Below are 15,609 nucleotides of genomic sequence, written 5' to 3'. Positions count from 1 at the left end.
CACACCCATATTGAAGTTAGTATTTAGTACGTGGTTGCCTAGTAGGTTTATGTCAGATGTATGCACGTATAATAAAAATAAGCACAATCAGTATAAAATACAAAAATAAGCAAAAAGATCTACAATCTAGATTGCAATTGGTCAAAATTATTTGTTGTTATTGTAGCAGCATGCTTATGCTTATGAAGTGACAGTCCTTGGCCGGATATAAATTCGGGTCGTTCCGGCAACGTAGAACCGACTGTCGTGGGAACGGGTTAAAGTTATTCAAATTATTAGCTGATAAAAGAAATTGTGAACTGCCAGAAATATGGCGCCAAAAATAACTAACGAAAACAGTTCGGTTTTACGTTAATGGAAAAATGTCGCACTTAAAACATATACAATTATTTTTTCTAAAATAAATTCAATTGAAACGTTATAATTTAAATTAAAGTGTGCTTTTACAATTGTGTGCATATATGCATAAGACTCCGGTGGGTACAGTTTTCCTTTTTAAGTTGGTGATACAATTCTTTACCCCTCATTACATTCGTCTTTACATTTATTTAATACATTTTTATACATTTAATAAATTTTTATATAAACACACTTAAAATTGAGAATTTCTATAGAAGAAGAAGAAGACACCAAAAAGTTGTTTCCTCAGGCCGGATAAAATTTCGTAAACTATTTATCGCTTTTATATAAGAAAAAACAAAACAACCCTTTGTATATAAAGTGGAGTTACGTTATATGAATCAACATAAACAATGAGCAATGCTTCTATCTTGGCTGAGCTTAAACCATGTGGCTATATTTTGGCCACAAGTCAATACAAATATTTTGCATTAAAATGCCTTTATTGTGATAAAAAGTATGGATATTGGGCAACATTTCTACAACATTTGAAGGAGCTTCATATGGAAATTGCGGATGAAACACAGTGGCTTTTTGAATCCACTGAGGAAGTATTGGAATCGGAGATGGAAAATAACGCGATGGGAAGTGAGGAATGTACTACAAGATGTGTAAACGCAGGTGCAGTAACCAACGCTCATTGCGATTCTTCAAATGTATGTGAATTGTATGAGAGTGTTCATGAAACGGAAGATCAAAATGAAAACATGTTCAATGAAAATAATATTGAAGCAGACACCCCCCAACTAGTGAATATAATTAACATGAAGCTGGCAGAACCGGAAGTGGTAGATTATCCGCTGAAGGATTTAAATAGTAGGAACGAAAATGAATATGATTTATGCCCAGAATCTGAAATACTTGAGGTAAAATTGTTTCAAATAGTTTATGAAATAAATACTTTATTTTATTATATATTTTTCAGCTTGATATTGATTTAAAAATTGAAGACGTTGTCACACTACAATTTATTAAAATATACAAAAACTTCCCATCATTATGGCCCATTCAACATATTACTTCTAATGCAAAAAGTATGCAATGTTCTGTAAAAGTAGAAATGCTAAGATCGTTAGCTGAGCATAATATACTTATTTGTATGCGTACTTTAGAAGAATCACTATCGCAACTACACCATCAATATTGCGACATAGACAGAAGGTTAGAAGAAGGGATAGAAATTTCAGATGTTGAAGAAAAATATTTTTTAGAATGTTCATTTATGAAGCCATGCAATACACCTCAACTTGAACAAAGTTGCCTAACGCGTGAGACCGAGAACGAAGATTATTTCAGTGACCAGAGTGAAAATGATAAGGTACAGTTCTTACGATAGCCACATCTACTCATCTGAATTAAATTTTAAATTCCAAGTCTTTAAGTGAAATTTTCAACGTCGATAGCTCACAAAGTGGATTTGACTTATCGGATGGGGAAACAAATGCGCCGCAAGAGAATCACAAAGTAAGTAATACATATAATTTCACCGGTTCGCTTGTAAGTTTTGAATTACAATATCTAGTTTTATTATTTGTACTTATATATTATTTGAATTTTATAGCAATCACTTTTAAAATTTTCGGCGCAAAATAAAGTTACTTGTGATTTTATAAAATGCTTTCGAGATCAACCTTGTTTATGGAATCCACAATACCCCGCTTATAATGACGTAAAAGAGCGTGCTCTAGCAATCAATAAAATAAAGGAATTCTTTTCGGAAAACTATGATCTATATCTTACGGAAGGAAAAATTAACAGTGAAATAAAACGTTTATACATATTTTATAAAAGATGCCTTTATACGCGTCGCACTTTAAATGCCACTCGAAAATATTATTATGAACTTTGCGAATTTTTGGCGAATGCAGAATTAGATACTATGAACTCAATACATAGTAACTCTCATCGGGTGAGTTATTCAGGCTAAGAAAGTATTTGCGTGATGTTCATAACTTAAATTTTCTTGCTTGATTTGCAGAAAATATCGTTTTCAGTAATTGATGAGTTTACACTTGGCTTCATTGACTTCTACGCCATGCATCCTGTATTGTGGGATAAAAGTCATTCCAATTATTCAGTGTTAAGTACACGGAGAGAAGCTTATGAAGAAATCGCAACGAATTTACGCCAAATATACAATGTTGAATTCAGCAATGAAGAGCTTTACTATGCCATATCTCGACTGAAGCATCATTTTTATAATTTGCAACGCAAGAGTTTCTTAAATGAACCACTTAAAAAAGAGGAGCAGGACTTCTTAGAACGTTGTAGTTTTCTGCCAACGCCCAATAACAATTTAAAATGCCAAATTTGCGACCGAATATTACGTAGCCATTCTACCTTAAAAACACATCTGCTAAAAGTGCATAATATTGGTGAACTACCACACAAGTGCTCTTATTGTGAACAACGTTTTGCACAGCGGAATTTAAAAAGAGAGCACGAAGTACGCGCTCATACAAAAGAGTTCGAGTGGTTTTGTCCCTTTTGTGCGAAAGGATTTGCCAATCGTCGTGACATGGAAATACACCAGATGGTACATACTGGTGAACGAAAAAACATTTGCGAACATTGTGGCAAGGGTTTCCGACTCAAACACCAAATGACAGAGCATGTGAAGATTATGCATGAGCGTTTACGACGATTCAAGTGTACCATGTGCCCTAAGGATTTTTTGCGAAAGCGTGTACTAGACGATCATATGCGTGCACATTTAAATATACGGGATAAAATTTGTAACATTTGCGGCAAAGGCTTTACGAATATACACGGACTTTTTCGACATAAGCAACTACATTCAGATGTTAAACGTTATGAGTGTAAAGATTGTGGTGAACGTTTTCGTCGACTTTCCGGATTATGCGCGCATAAAAAGCGGAAGCATCAAACAGTTAAGCAACGAGAAAATTCTGTAAATATGTTTATGGAGGGGGAAGAAGATGTAACGAATTGTAAGTTAATGCTATGATTTTTTATTCGTGATACCACAATTAATATGATTTAACTATCCAATTTTAGAAATATGAGTTTGGCACACAAACAGTATTTAGTAATAACTTCGGCATAATTCATCCTTCTACTCGAATGTATAAAACGATAATACTAATGTTGGAGTATTTTTTGTACAGTAAATCTCGGCAAAGTTATGAAAAGCGTGCAATTATAAATATAAAACGAAGGATTAGTATGTAATGGAAATTTATTAAATAGTGAACATTTATTTTTAAATATGCAAATTTGCGGCCGCTGTAGCCGAATGGGTTGGTGCGTTACTACCATTCGGAATTCAGAGAGAACCTAGGTTCGAATCTCGGCGAAACATCAAAATGATGATGTCAGGCAGTCTGATGTACGCATTGTATAGATTCATAAGTAAAAACATTCTCAGCTGGTTGTGAAAAAAATACCCGCAGCTGAGTTCATCTGATATTTGACCTGGTTGTATAAAAAGTGATTATATTTCATAGAAAATCGTATCAAAAAGTGTAAAAAATTACTTAAAAATTAAGATATTTCTCAATCAAAAGCATTATTATAGCTAAGAAATATATTAAAAATATTTGTTATTGTATCATACATTTTCCAAGTCAAAGATATTATTTCGCATTTTTTTCTGGTCGATATTCTATTGTTATTAATGTTACCATAAAAATTCTAATTAGGTATAGCAACCCCGCCAATATGCTCAAACAAAAAGACCAAGCACTCACACCATTATACACTTGACTGCCTGTCAAACTCACACCAAAGCCGCCTGTAAAAAATAGGAAGAAGAAACTTTTTTTGTTGTACACTGGATTTACGCATATTTGAAGTTTATTTATTGTAATTTTTGAAAACATTTTATGGAAAATGAGGAAGGATAACAAAAGATAAATAAATAACCTTTAACTGCTTACTGAAAACAAATGTCGTTGCTGCATGGCACACTTTGTACTATCATTGCACTATGAATTACATGAAAGTATTCTACTTACACTCGATATTTTTGGAGTAACTTTTATTCAAATGTGTATATAAATGTAAAGCATAATAAAGCATGTATAAATAGTTTGGGTGTTGCGGTGAGCGAACCATATTACAAGTCAAACTGTCAAATATAAAATTTTGATCTCGTTGGATACCGCATAAGTTGACAATTGCCCAAAAAAGGACTCAAAGCACGTACATGACATCGTAACAGCTGACGCATCTTGGATCTATGCATATGAGCCGAAAACAAAACAGCAATCGACAGTATGGGTGTTTCAAAACGAACTCTTTCCCTTTCTCCCTTCGGAAAATCTCGCATATCGCGCCTGTATCACTAAAAAACTTAAAAAAGTCAAGCCTGAGTCTATCAAAAAGACAATGCGAATTCTCACGTATCAGCTCACAAGAGTTTTTGAGCACTCAAAAGATCATCCGTATTGTAGCCCTGATTTGGAACCTAATGATTTCTTTTGTTTCCGAACATCAAAAATAAAATGCGAAGTCTATGTTTTTCAACGCTTAAAGAAGCTGTTAAGACCTTTAAACAGCTCGTTTTGGAGGTATCCACTTCTGAGTGGCAAAACTGCTTTGAAAATTAGTTCAAGCGAATGCAGAAGTATATTGACTTCCAAGGAGAATATTTTGAAAAAAATTGAAGATCAGTTTTCTGTGTTTTCACAAAAAACGCAAAAAATGAAATATAAATATAAACTTCCGTATACTAACTACAAAGGCTAATTGCCCTGCCAACATATCTCAACCCACTATAGTAATAAAAAGTGCTGCCGTATATTCCACATACATAGGTAAAATTGTAGAATAAAAAATATATATGTAAATGTAAGAAATAACTACTCCCAACGCCGCCGTAGCCGAATGGGTTGGTGCGTGATTACCATTCGGAATTCACAGAGAGGTCGTTGGTTCGAATCTCGGTGAAAGCAAAATTAATAAAAACATTTTTCTAATAGCGGTCGCCCCTCGGCAGGCAACGGCAAACCTCCGAGTGTATTTCTGCCATGAAAAAGCTCCTCATAAAAATATCTGCCGTTCGGAGTAGGCTTGAAACTGTAGGTCCCTCCATTTGTGGAACAACATCAAGACGCACACCACAAATAGGAGGAGGAGCTCGGCCAAACACCTAACAGAAGTGTACGCGCCAATTATTTATTTATTTATTTAACTACTCCCAATATACTTGTCTATAGCAGGCCCGATACCAACAATCACCGGCATGGATCATCACTGGTTGTGGTGTGCCCAAGACATATAACTGCTCCATGCCAATAAAAAAGTTCGTATTTAACTCATCGAAAAAAAAAATTGATCAAAACATTAACATTTTAATTTTTTTCATTAGAAGTTTTATAAAAGTTTCGCGATGAAGTTTTATATCCTATTGTTTGCAAGTCCAAGTTTGAAAGAGCGTGAGATCGCGTTGAGTGTTGACAATTTAATTTGCTGGCGGTTTGTGCATTTTCTTGATATAGCGAATGCTCGACACATGTTAGTAAGCACCCAACACCAATCATGAAACAGAAAAAAAAGTAGTTTCATCTTTTCATTAATCATATGGAAACATTAAGCACATCTTTGTCACATTGGAATTTTCACGAAGATAGATTTTTTATGAAATAGATTTTTAGAACTTTATACAAGAATAATGCCGACATTTAAATTTTCGGATGCCTTTATTTTTCAATTTTTATGTAGGTACTTCACCTTATTCTAAAAAATGTTGCTCCCAAAGAAAAACGCCTTCGAATTTTTAATATTTCCTTAAATAAACTTGACACATTTTTACTTCTACGTCATTTCATAAAATGAGTTATCTGTTATTGAATTAGTTTGATTTAAAAATGCATTGATGCTGTTGTTGTTGAAGCAGCATAAACTTTCCCCATACATGAACGGGGAATGCTGCTGTAGTGACAGTTCTTGGCCGGATATAAATTCATGTCGTTCCGGCAACGTAGAACCGATTGCCGTGCATCATCTTCTTGCTGTTCTGTAAGCCAGAAAACAAAGAATGTGTACTTCTAATTTATCTCGCCTGCACATGGGAGAAATGTGTGCATATGTACCTATTTACATTTTTTGCTGCTCATAACGAATAAAAAAATATTTTTAAGGATTCTGTATGGTAGCATGAAATGCCACAATCTGTTTAATTGTTAGGTAGTTAATATGGCGCCAGAAAAGTGACAATGGAACGATCTTCTTTTATATCATGACACCAGCTTGAAATAGGTTCTTACGACAAAAATACAAAGATTTTAATACATCAACAGTGTGGACTTTGTGTGACACCTAAGGTTTTGGAGATTTTCTTACAACTCATCTCAGTTTAAACCAACAAACGCTCCCTTTACCGAAACCACACGGATTTATATCGGGACAATGACTTACTCCAGTAGCGTTCCTAAAAAAAAATATGGATATTTTTTATGCTGCATTTCCCTAAATATTTCATATAATACGGAAACAAAGAAACATATTTTTGTTTGTATTTTATTTAATAAATTTACCTTACTTTCTTGCACAACACTGCACAAATTTTCGCCCTTTATGACAATAAATTTTGCGAGCTAATCGATAACTTTGAATAATGCTTAGGTTGCAATAGTACAAATAGTAATTTTGTACGAATACATTGCCATACAATAATATAATTAACAATCAATAATAAATTAATATTGAACATCTACAAGGGTTTGTTCTTAATCAAATTTTATTTACTTTAATATTTGTTCATTGTGTGTGATCCACTGAGAATAAAATTTTTAATTTTAAAACCTAAAAGTATGTATAAATCCGTTAAAATAATTATGTATGCATACATATGTAGATATTTACAAAAATAGAATGATTATGAAAATCATTACACAAAAGTATGTATGAATTAAGATTAAAAGTCTAACTAAAAATAATTTCCAAATTCAAATTTTTACTAATACATTACGGTGAAGAGACTTTGTCGAACAAATTTACAAGAAAATTGTACATTTATGTAATAAATAAAGGAAAAATGAATAATAAAATCATAAAAAATGTATAATTACAATTGTGTAGCGATGGGTTAAAAAACTACTCTACAGTTTCTTGTTGCCCTTAAAGCAATAACAAAAACATCACTAATGAAAGCAAATTATTGCAACTAACTTACAATCTTAAAGCTCTTACACTGTGCGTTTATGTACGTATGTATGATGAAAGTGTATGCAAATGGAACTAGTCGAAGTTGGTAGACTAAAAAAAAATTTGAACAAATTTCAATGCAAATACATATTTTGCAAACGCACGAACAAGTAAACAATATTTCTTACTGTGTGTGTGTAAGTGCGTCTGAAAATATTTTGCCTTCTTATAATTTGCATACATAATATGTGCCAATGGCTCTTGAGCGGGTTCTGCCAACTCTATCACTTATCTATGATCAATATTTTTTACGACTTCTACAAACATACATATTTCCAAGCACGTATTACAATGGTATTATGATGGGTGGTTCATTTTTTAATTATTCGCATCCTCAAACGAACAGTAATTAGTAGTTTGAAGTTTATTTTGTGCACTATTGGCATGAATGTAAACTAGCTTATAATGAGTATACGTACATACATACATATAATTCTCTATGTATCATGTGCATATGCGATGTTGATGAATAAGTAATTGTTTCTGTTTTATATTGCAACGGTCGTCCAAAGCGTTAGCTCAATATTTGAATACAATATATGCATGAAATAATTTTTAGTTCTAACAAAAACTACTAAAAAAATTCGTACATTTAAAGATTTGCTTTTTTTCTTCCTAATACACAAATTACAAATTAGCAATTGCGCAGACGAACAAACCAATTGCTTCCTGCACTTTTATGGGATATAAACCTTTTTTATATCTAAAATTTCATCCTTGCTGGAATAAACATACAAATAATTTATGTTGGTTTAGTGGTAAACAAATTCTCTTTGCCGCCATCGAGTTCCGCTTATGCATTTTTCCTTGCAGCCAGAGTGATGGGAAAAGATGCTATCACCGCTACAGCCGATACGTCATGATTGGTGATGATTTATTCGATATCATGAAACTTTAGTAATGCGCGACCGGGTATTTCCGAGTTGCATAATTTCTGTACGACTTCTGCTGCTTGTTCGCAGGGGAACACTGAATGAGGTATCGGTTCGATCTGAAAGAAGAATATAAGATATTGAGTGCTAAATATAGTAAATATAAAAATATGCAAGGAGGATAATTTATTCCGGCTAAAAGCAACGCACTTAAAAACAAGTTAAATGCTTAAATAGGCTAGGGGTACAGTGGAGTCCCGATAATTCGTAATATTTAACGATTTAATGTCTTTTTTTATTTTTTATGTGCCAAGTTTTTTCTATTACTTATAGTAAGTTCTTTTAAATAAAAAAAAATTAAACTTGAAATAGATTGGGATTTACAAAACAATGTTAATATTCCCAATGCACAATTAGTCAATCGTAATTTTATGCCATCTCAACAAAAAGAGAGATTAACTTATGTAGGTCGTTTGCTACGAATCGATTGTGCCTCCATGCTGTATAAGTAGGTAGACGGCTACAATTAACTGGTCTTAACTAACCTAACAACAACAAGCTAAGAAAAAATTGTGCATACCGTTTTGTTCGCAACTAATTGCACAAGCCCGTGCAGCTGCTCCACTGTGCCGTTTGATATGGGTATAATCTCCTGCTGACATTCCATAGCCAAGCGCGAAAATTTAGGCAACAATTTCTCAGCAACATCTTCACTTATAAGCACAACACCACCCTAGAAAGTAGAAAATGCAAATACATAATAATGCAAAATCGTACATAATGCAAACTAATAGAGTTTAATTAGTTACCTTAGTCAGGCAATGCATAGAGCGATGCAAACTGCGTGAGGTTGTGCCGAAATCAATAACGACATCCACGGGCCCACCGCACACATCTTTGGTACGCTCGATGAGCTGTGGTTCATAGAGACACTCATTCCACTGAACTACACTGACACTATAAATTCGTTGAAAGCATAATTTGTTAATGCTTGATATACATATATAATGGAAGATTTTTGATTTAACTTACTTTTCGATTTCGGTGGCCAAACGGAAACCCTCGTCCCGCAGACTGGCTACAGTAATGTCGACGTAGTTATTGGCGCCAGTCGATTCGAAGTGATGTGTAGCGATACGCACAGCCCACAACGCCAACCCGCCGGTACCTACAATCAGCACTTTGAACTTCTTATCCGCCTCTTCAGCCGGGCGCTTCTTTGACAATTCGGTTACCACTTCGTAAGCCTTGAAAACGGCATTCATCGCCAGCAAAGCACCAGTTGGCAATAGGGCGGCAACGCTCAATGGCAAATTATCAGGAATCGGCACTACATACTTGAGATCGGGTACCACCATTAATTCAGCATAACCAGCTGGTGCCTCATCGAATGGATAGACCACTACACGTTGACCAATACGTAGGCCATAGTTATTTGTGATTTCAGAGCCAAGAGACTCGATAACACCGGCCACTTCGTAGCCAGCATAAATGGAACCCTCACGTATGCCTTGATGCGTGGGATTTTCGCGCATTGGATGTGCAGGTGACGACTGAGTGGGCAAATTCGGACAATAGTCGCTAAGATCTGACGACACAGACGATATGCTGGTGATTGAGGCTGAACGATCACGACGACGATAACAGGCACCAGCGTATACTATCTTTATGCGGGCACCTTGTGGTGGTGTATCCTCAATAGGTACGAAAAAATTGAAGACACAATTCTTCACCACTGGACCGGGTGATTCAATTGACACTTGACGACAGAGTTTGTTCATGCTGTGTGGTTTCTCTCTGGGTGGTAGTGACGAGGTATCTGTGGTCGATGCGGCTACAGAGCTGGACTCACTGCAAAGAAAGAAATTAAAAATGAAACTGTTAATTCAATTTGAAATTATAGAAAGATTAGCCTAAGCGAATTTCAAGTGCTTAGTTATCAATTAACCGCGGGTGACTTCATGAAAATGATACTCTAACTCTTAGGGTTTTCATGTTATCGCAGAGGTATTTTTATCACATGCGTAAAAACTAAATTATTTCGAAAATATTTGTGTAAGAAATAGTTAAAAATATATTATTCACTTTTAATAAACAAAAAATAAAGTAACTTAAAATAAACGCCTTTTTTAGATTTTTTAGAGAATGTAATATTTTTCTTAACTTTATGTATTCATACAAAAACTACTGCTTACAGATTTATATTACCAAATTATTTTTTATATTTTTATTTATTTATTTAATACAGTTCAATTAGTCTGCATACTTTTACATTAATAGAGGCTACATTTGTACACACACACATAAATTAGAAAAATTAATTATAATATTTTATTAAGTATTTTGTAGTAGATTCTTTCCATTTCAATTCAAAAGGACTATTCGGGACATGTTCTTCGATTTCGATGTAACTCAAATATGTTGCTCTCTGGTCAAAATAATGAGACACGTATTTTTTTGTTCGCCCGAAAAAAAATATTTTCAAGAGTTATCGGCAAATTTGTTTTTCGGCTCAAATTCGTTTTTTTTTTAATTATATAAGAAACATTTTTTTTTAAATGCCCATAACTTTGTCAAAAATGAACCGATTTTAATAATTCTGGGCTCAAAATGATCCCAATCACTTACACGAGCGACTTCATGTGGAAACAATTGCAAAAAAGTAGTTGACAATTTTTTATTTACCAAAAAAGAAAAAAAATTGAAATTTTTTCGAAATTCAATATTTCAAAAAGTGTATTTTTTTTTTATAACTGTTTCCAAATCAAGAGGACACCTCAAACTTCAAGTAAGCTGAATGCCCAGTAGCTAAAATGAGTTGTTTTTGAGTAAAAAACCGGTTTCGCACTTTTTGTTTTTTGCAAAATAAAAAAATTACTTTTTTGCAACTGTTTCTACATGAAATCGCTCGTGTAAGTAATGACGATCATTTTGAACCCAAATTTATTAAAATCGGTTCATTTTTAACTAAGTTATGGGCATTTAAAAAAAAAATTTTCTTGTATAATTAAAAAAAAATCGATTTTGAGCCGAAAAACAAAATTGCCGATTAAGCTTGAAAAAATTTTTTTTCGGGCGAACAAAAAAATACGTGTCTCATTATTTTGACCAGAGAGCAACATATTTGAGTTACGTCGAAATCGAAGAACATGTCCCGAATAGTCCTTTTGAATTGAAATGGAAAGAATCTATATAAGAAAATTTTTTTTAATTACTCATAACTTAATCAAAAATAAGCCGATTTGAATGATTCTGGGTTCAAAATAATTGAAATTACTTACACAAGCGACTTCATGCAGAAACAATTGCAAAACAGTAGTTGAAAATGTTTTATTTTGCAAAAAACAAAAAGTGCGAAACAGGTTTTTTACTCAAAAATTCATTACTCAAAAACAACTCATTTTAGCTACTGGCCATTCCACTTAATTGAAGTTTGAGGTACCCTCCTGATTAGGAAAAAGTTATAAAAAAAAAATACACTTTTTGAAATATTGAACTTCGAAAAAATTTCATTTTTTTTTCTTTTTTGCTAAATAAAAAATTTTCAACTACTTTTTTGCAATTGTTTCTACATGAAGTCGCTCGTGTAAGTAATTACGATCATTTTGAACCCAGAATTATTAAAATCGGTTCATTTTTGACAAAGTTATGGGCATTTAAAAAAAAATGTTTCTTAAATAATTAAAAAAAAACGAATTTGAGCCGAAAAACAAATTTGCCGATAACTCTTGAAAAAAATTTTTTTCGCGCGAACAAAAAAATACGTGTCTCATTATTTTGACCAGAGAGCAACATATTTCAGTTACATCGAAATCGAAGAACGTGACCCGAATAGCCCGTTTGAATTGAAATGGAAAGCATCAGTAGCGGTCGCTCCTCGGAAGGCTATGGCAAACCTCCATGAACAAATCCCTCATAAAAAGACATCTGCCGTTCGAAGTCGGCTTGAAACTGCAGGACCATTTGTGGAACAACATCAAGACGCACTCCACAAATAGGAGGAGGAGCTTGGCCAAAAGGGTGTACACGCCAATTATATATATATATACATATACCTATATATTATATATATACCATAAAGGTGAATGTCTGTACGTCGTCCGCGCATCACTGCGAAACGACAACATCAAATGACGTAAACATTTTTATATATTCATATTTTCACCCAATGAAGGTTACAGGCAGGTTTTTATGATGGAACTCCCTTCCCACAGCCCCTAGGCCGCGTCACCACTCTCATTCGTCACTAAAAATCGAATATTTGCTTAAATTTAATCTAAAAAATCTTAATTTTTTCTATTTCCCACTATTTATAGCACACTCCAGACTTCATAATCCGCATAAGCTGTTCAACTATAACCCAAATGCAAAGTTCAAAAACGGTTTGAGATAGAAAATTAATAAAAATAATTTTGCTTGATATTTTTCTGATTGGTTGTTTTGATTTTATTCAACGAGGCATAGCAACGTATGCCGGGTATTGTAATATTATGGTAATTAATAAGAAAATAGTTTCTATGAAATTATTGTTTGTAATTCTTTTATAAATATACATATCCTAAATTCCACAAAACTACTCCTACGCGAGCGGTAGTAAGAAAATTCAATGCATCTCCAGATTTCATACAATTCATACATATATACATTCGAATTGTTTTAAAATCATACTGCATTATTCAATTGCCTGCCACTTTTACGTTTCTGGCATGCCACAAAGAAAATAATAATTCCAATTAAGGGACCGATAATCATACGAATCTTGAGTGCAACGGGGTTAACAAAAAGAATGCAAAAGAAATCCATTATTTTTGCGTACAATTTTTGCACAAAGGGTTTCAAACTGTTTTATGGTCGCTCGGCAACTAACATGCCGGTTAACATCGATTATTTCTGTGCTTTACCATCAAAAATGCCTGAACGGAATCGACGAAACCAAATTTGCACGTAATTAGCTGTTACAGTATCGGCACCATTCACAATTTCAGCGGCCTGACTTGCATGTTCGCCTTTATCAAAGAGAAACTTTAAAATTCGGTACATTTTCTCTTTGTTAACTTCTATTGTTAACACCCTGTAACTCACAGCTGAATGGAACAAAGAAAAAACAACAAAAGAAAGTGTGATATTGAAATTGTTTCATCAATACTTTACGAGATACCGATCACTACAGCATTCTTTTTTCCCAAGCTAATATTTTACATTATTTTTAATACCCTGTATGATATTAATATATCTTACTTTTTATTATAATGTGCAATAAATCTCATTTACAATTTTTTTCTTAAGTCATCTTTTAATTTTATTAAAGTTATAAGGATATACGATTTTTTACACAAGCGTACATTTGATTTATTTTGTGTTGTGTTCTGTTAAAGGTGTGACTTGTTTTGATCACGAACATAGCAGTGAAAGAGCACATTTTCCGGTATAAGGAGTTTTTTTAAGGCACGCAAGTTGGTAGTAAATTAGGTGGTGACTTCGAAAATGCAATGACAAATAAAAATATATATCAATTCAAAATAACGTTTGTCTTGCTAATTTTTTTACCTATTTAAAATTTGTATTACAAAATTTAATTTTATTATGTAAAATCTTACACAACAATGCTTTTATTCTAGTTGAAGGCCAGTGCAGCCAAAGCTTTAAGCTATTGTATTTATCTATTAGTTAACTATGATATACATAAGTAGTTTAGTATTAGTTAACTATAAATACCATTGTCAACAAAAAAAATTTATTATTATATAAGCTAAGGCAGTGCTAGCTACAAAGGCTATCGGCTGAAGTTAATGAAAATTTATTAAATAATATTAAAGTAGTCAAAACATAAAATTGTGGCACATGCTTGCCTTTGAATTATTATTTCAACATACATATGTATTTATATACAAGTTAATTTCTTGTGTTGAGTGGCTATAAAACATACATATCGCACTTGTTACGTTAAAGCGTAACAACTCAAAAAGAAAAGGAAAAGAGTAACCACTCAAAAATTTGTTATTTTAGCGCAACTACTAAACAAATAAGAATGAAACAACCGTTATATTGTTTTTAATGATATTTTCGTGCAATTACATATTTTTTCCCTTGTAATACCTATATTTTTAATATTTACGGAAACAGTTTTTCGTCTCTACTGAAAATGTTCAGATTTTGAGTTGTTACGCTTTAACGTAACAAGTGCGATATTTATGGCTGTATGCATATACTTGTACTTATGGTAAGATGTGGCGCATTTTTGAGTGCTATGATATCACGCATCAGTGTTTGAAAATTACCAAGAGCGTATATCTGTACAAGTACTCGTTCATGTGGCCGGCAGCTGCTCAACTCACGTTGTTTACCCATTTTTTGTGCAGTAAACAAAAATCCAATTCAACTTCAAAATAACAAGATTACAAATAAAAATAAATGAAACGTTTAGAGAATAATTTTACATATATGTAGATGTAAATTAATTAATAATATCTATGTACATATGTACATATATTACATATGAGAAAGTTTAAAATCTGAAAATTGCCATTTGCTACCAACTTGGCTTTTTATGAGCCTGTTTTGCATTCTGCGCTGCTCATTTACATACATATGTATGTGCATGCATATGTAAATATATATGTATGTATGTATAAATATATACATATGTACTTATACATACATATGTATGTATGTAAGTAATTAGCGGAGCTTATGAAATTTTCATGAAAATATAAGTAATTTAATCTCTTTTGTTTGTATTATGTATGTATATATTTTGTACATACATATGTACATGTATCTCAATCTTAAGTAGATTGATTAAGAATTTATTTAAATAGGTGCATTACGCACCTACATAACTTTATACACCCAGTGACTTCCAAATGCATAATTCCTTTTTTCGAAATTTCTATTTTTTAGAAACGCGTAGCATTCGCGTATCGCCAGTCAAAGTAATATAAATATACCTCAATGACTCCAGAATAAAATCCTTCGAGATATTCTCAACTCACCTTGGTTCGTTCGCTATAAGGATATTAATCGTGACCTCAAGCCCACTCCCTTCGGCTTCAAGGCACGTAAATGAGTAAGCTAGAAAACTCTTCAACGCCTCAGGCCTAACCCGACGATTCCAACGAATCAAACCACATGATCTGGCATGATGGCTGTTAACTTAAGGAAGGGACTA

General features: G+C 33.1%; 2 protein-coding genes and 1 long non-coding RNA gene across 8 annotated transcripts in view; 2 read left to right on the top strand and 1 right to left on the bottom strand.

Annotated features, from left to right (window-relative positions):
* The first annotated feature begins 630 nt into the window (after positions 1-630).
* Positions 631-15,536, top strand: LOC129243492 (uncharacterized). Of its 3 annotated transcripts, XM_054880545.1 has the most exons (7): positions 631-1,265; positions 1,325-1,433; positions 1,512-1,717; positions 1,774-1,863; positions 1,961-2,308; positions 2,378-3,350; positions 3,418-3,597. In XM_054880545.1, coding segments are annotated over exons 1-7 (2,241 nt in total). In that variant the 5' UTR covers positions 631-752; the 3' UTR covers positions 3,420-3,597. The 3 variants fall into 3 exon arrangements, with proteins under 3 accessions (XP_054736520.1, XP_054736519.1, XP_054736518.1); XM_054880544.1 differs by lacking the exon at positions 3,418-3,597 and adding an exon at positions 15,342-15,536 and having other exon boundaries at positions 1,325-1,717; XM_054880543.1 differs by having other exon boundaries at positions 1,325-1,717.
* On the top strand, positions 4,449-6,024 carry LOC129243495 (uncharacterized). The gene is made up of 3 exons (XR_008582322.1): positions 4,449-5,177; positions 5,580-5,665; positions 5,732-6,024. It is a non-coding gene; the product is annotated as an uncharacterized LOC129243495 (long non-coding RNA).
* The window catches only part of LOC129243494 (uncharacterized), a 31,399-nt gene continuing 22,656 nt past the window's right edge, over positions 6,867-15,609 (bottom strand). For all 4 annotated transcript variants that reach the window (XM_054880548.1, XM_054880547.1, XM_054880550.1 and 1 more), the window contains 4 exons: positions 9,474-10,292; positions 9,251-9,398; positions 9,022-9,174; positions 6,867-8,560 (listed from right to left, as the gene is read on the bottom strand). In XM_054880548.1, coding sequence (XP_054736523.1) covers positions 8,444-8,560; positions 9,022-9,174; positions 9,251-9,398; positions 9,474-10,222 — 1,167 coding nt within the window. In that variant the 5' untranslated portion in view covers positions 10,223-10,292 and the 3' untranslated portion in view covers positions 6,867-8,443. The remainder of the gene's footprint in view (positions 8,561-9,021; positions 9,175-9,250; positions 9,399-9,473; positions 10,293-15,609) is intronic.

This window comes from Anastrepha obliqua, chromosome 4 (assembly GCF_027943255.1).
Source record: "Anastrepha obliqua isolate idAnaObli1 chromosome 4, idAnaObli1_1.0, whole genome shotgun sequence".
NCBI lineage: Eukaryota > Metazoa > Arthropoda > Insecta > Diptera > Tephritidae > Anastrepha > Anastrepha obliqua.
The sequence above is the reverse complement of the archived record's forward strand: the minus strand, read 5'-3'. Positions and strand labels throughout refer to the sequence as shown.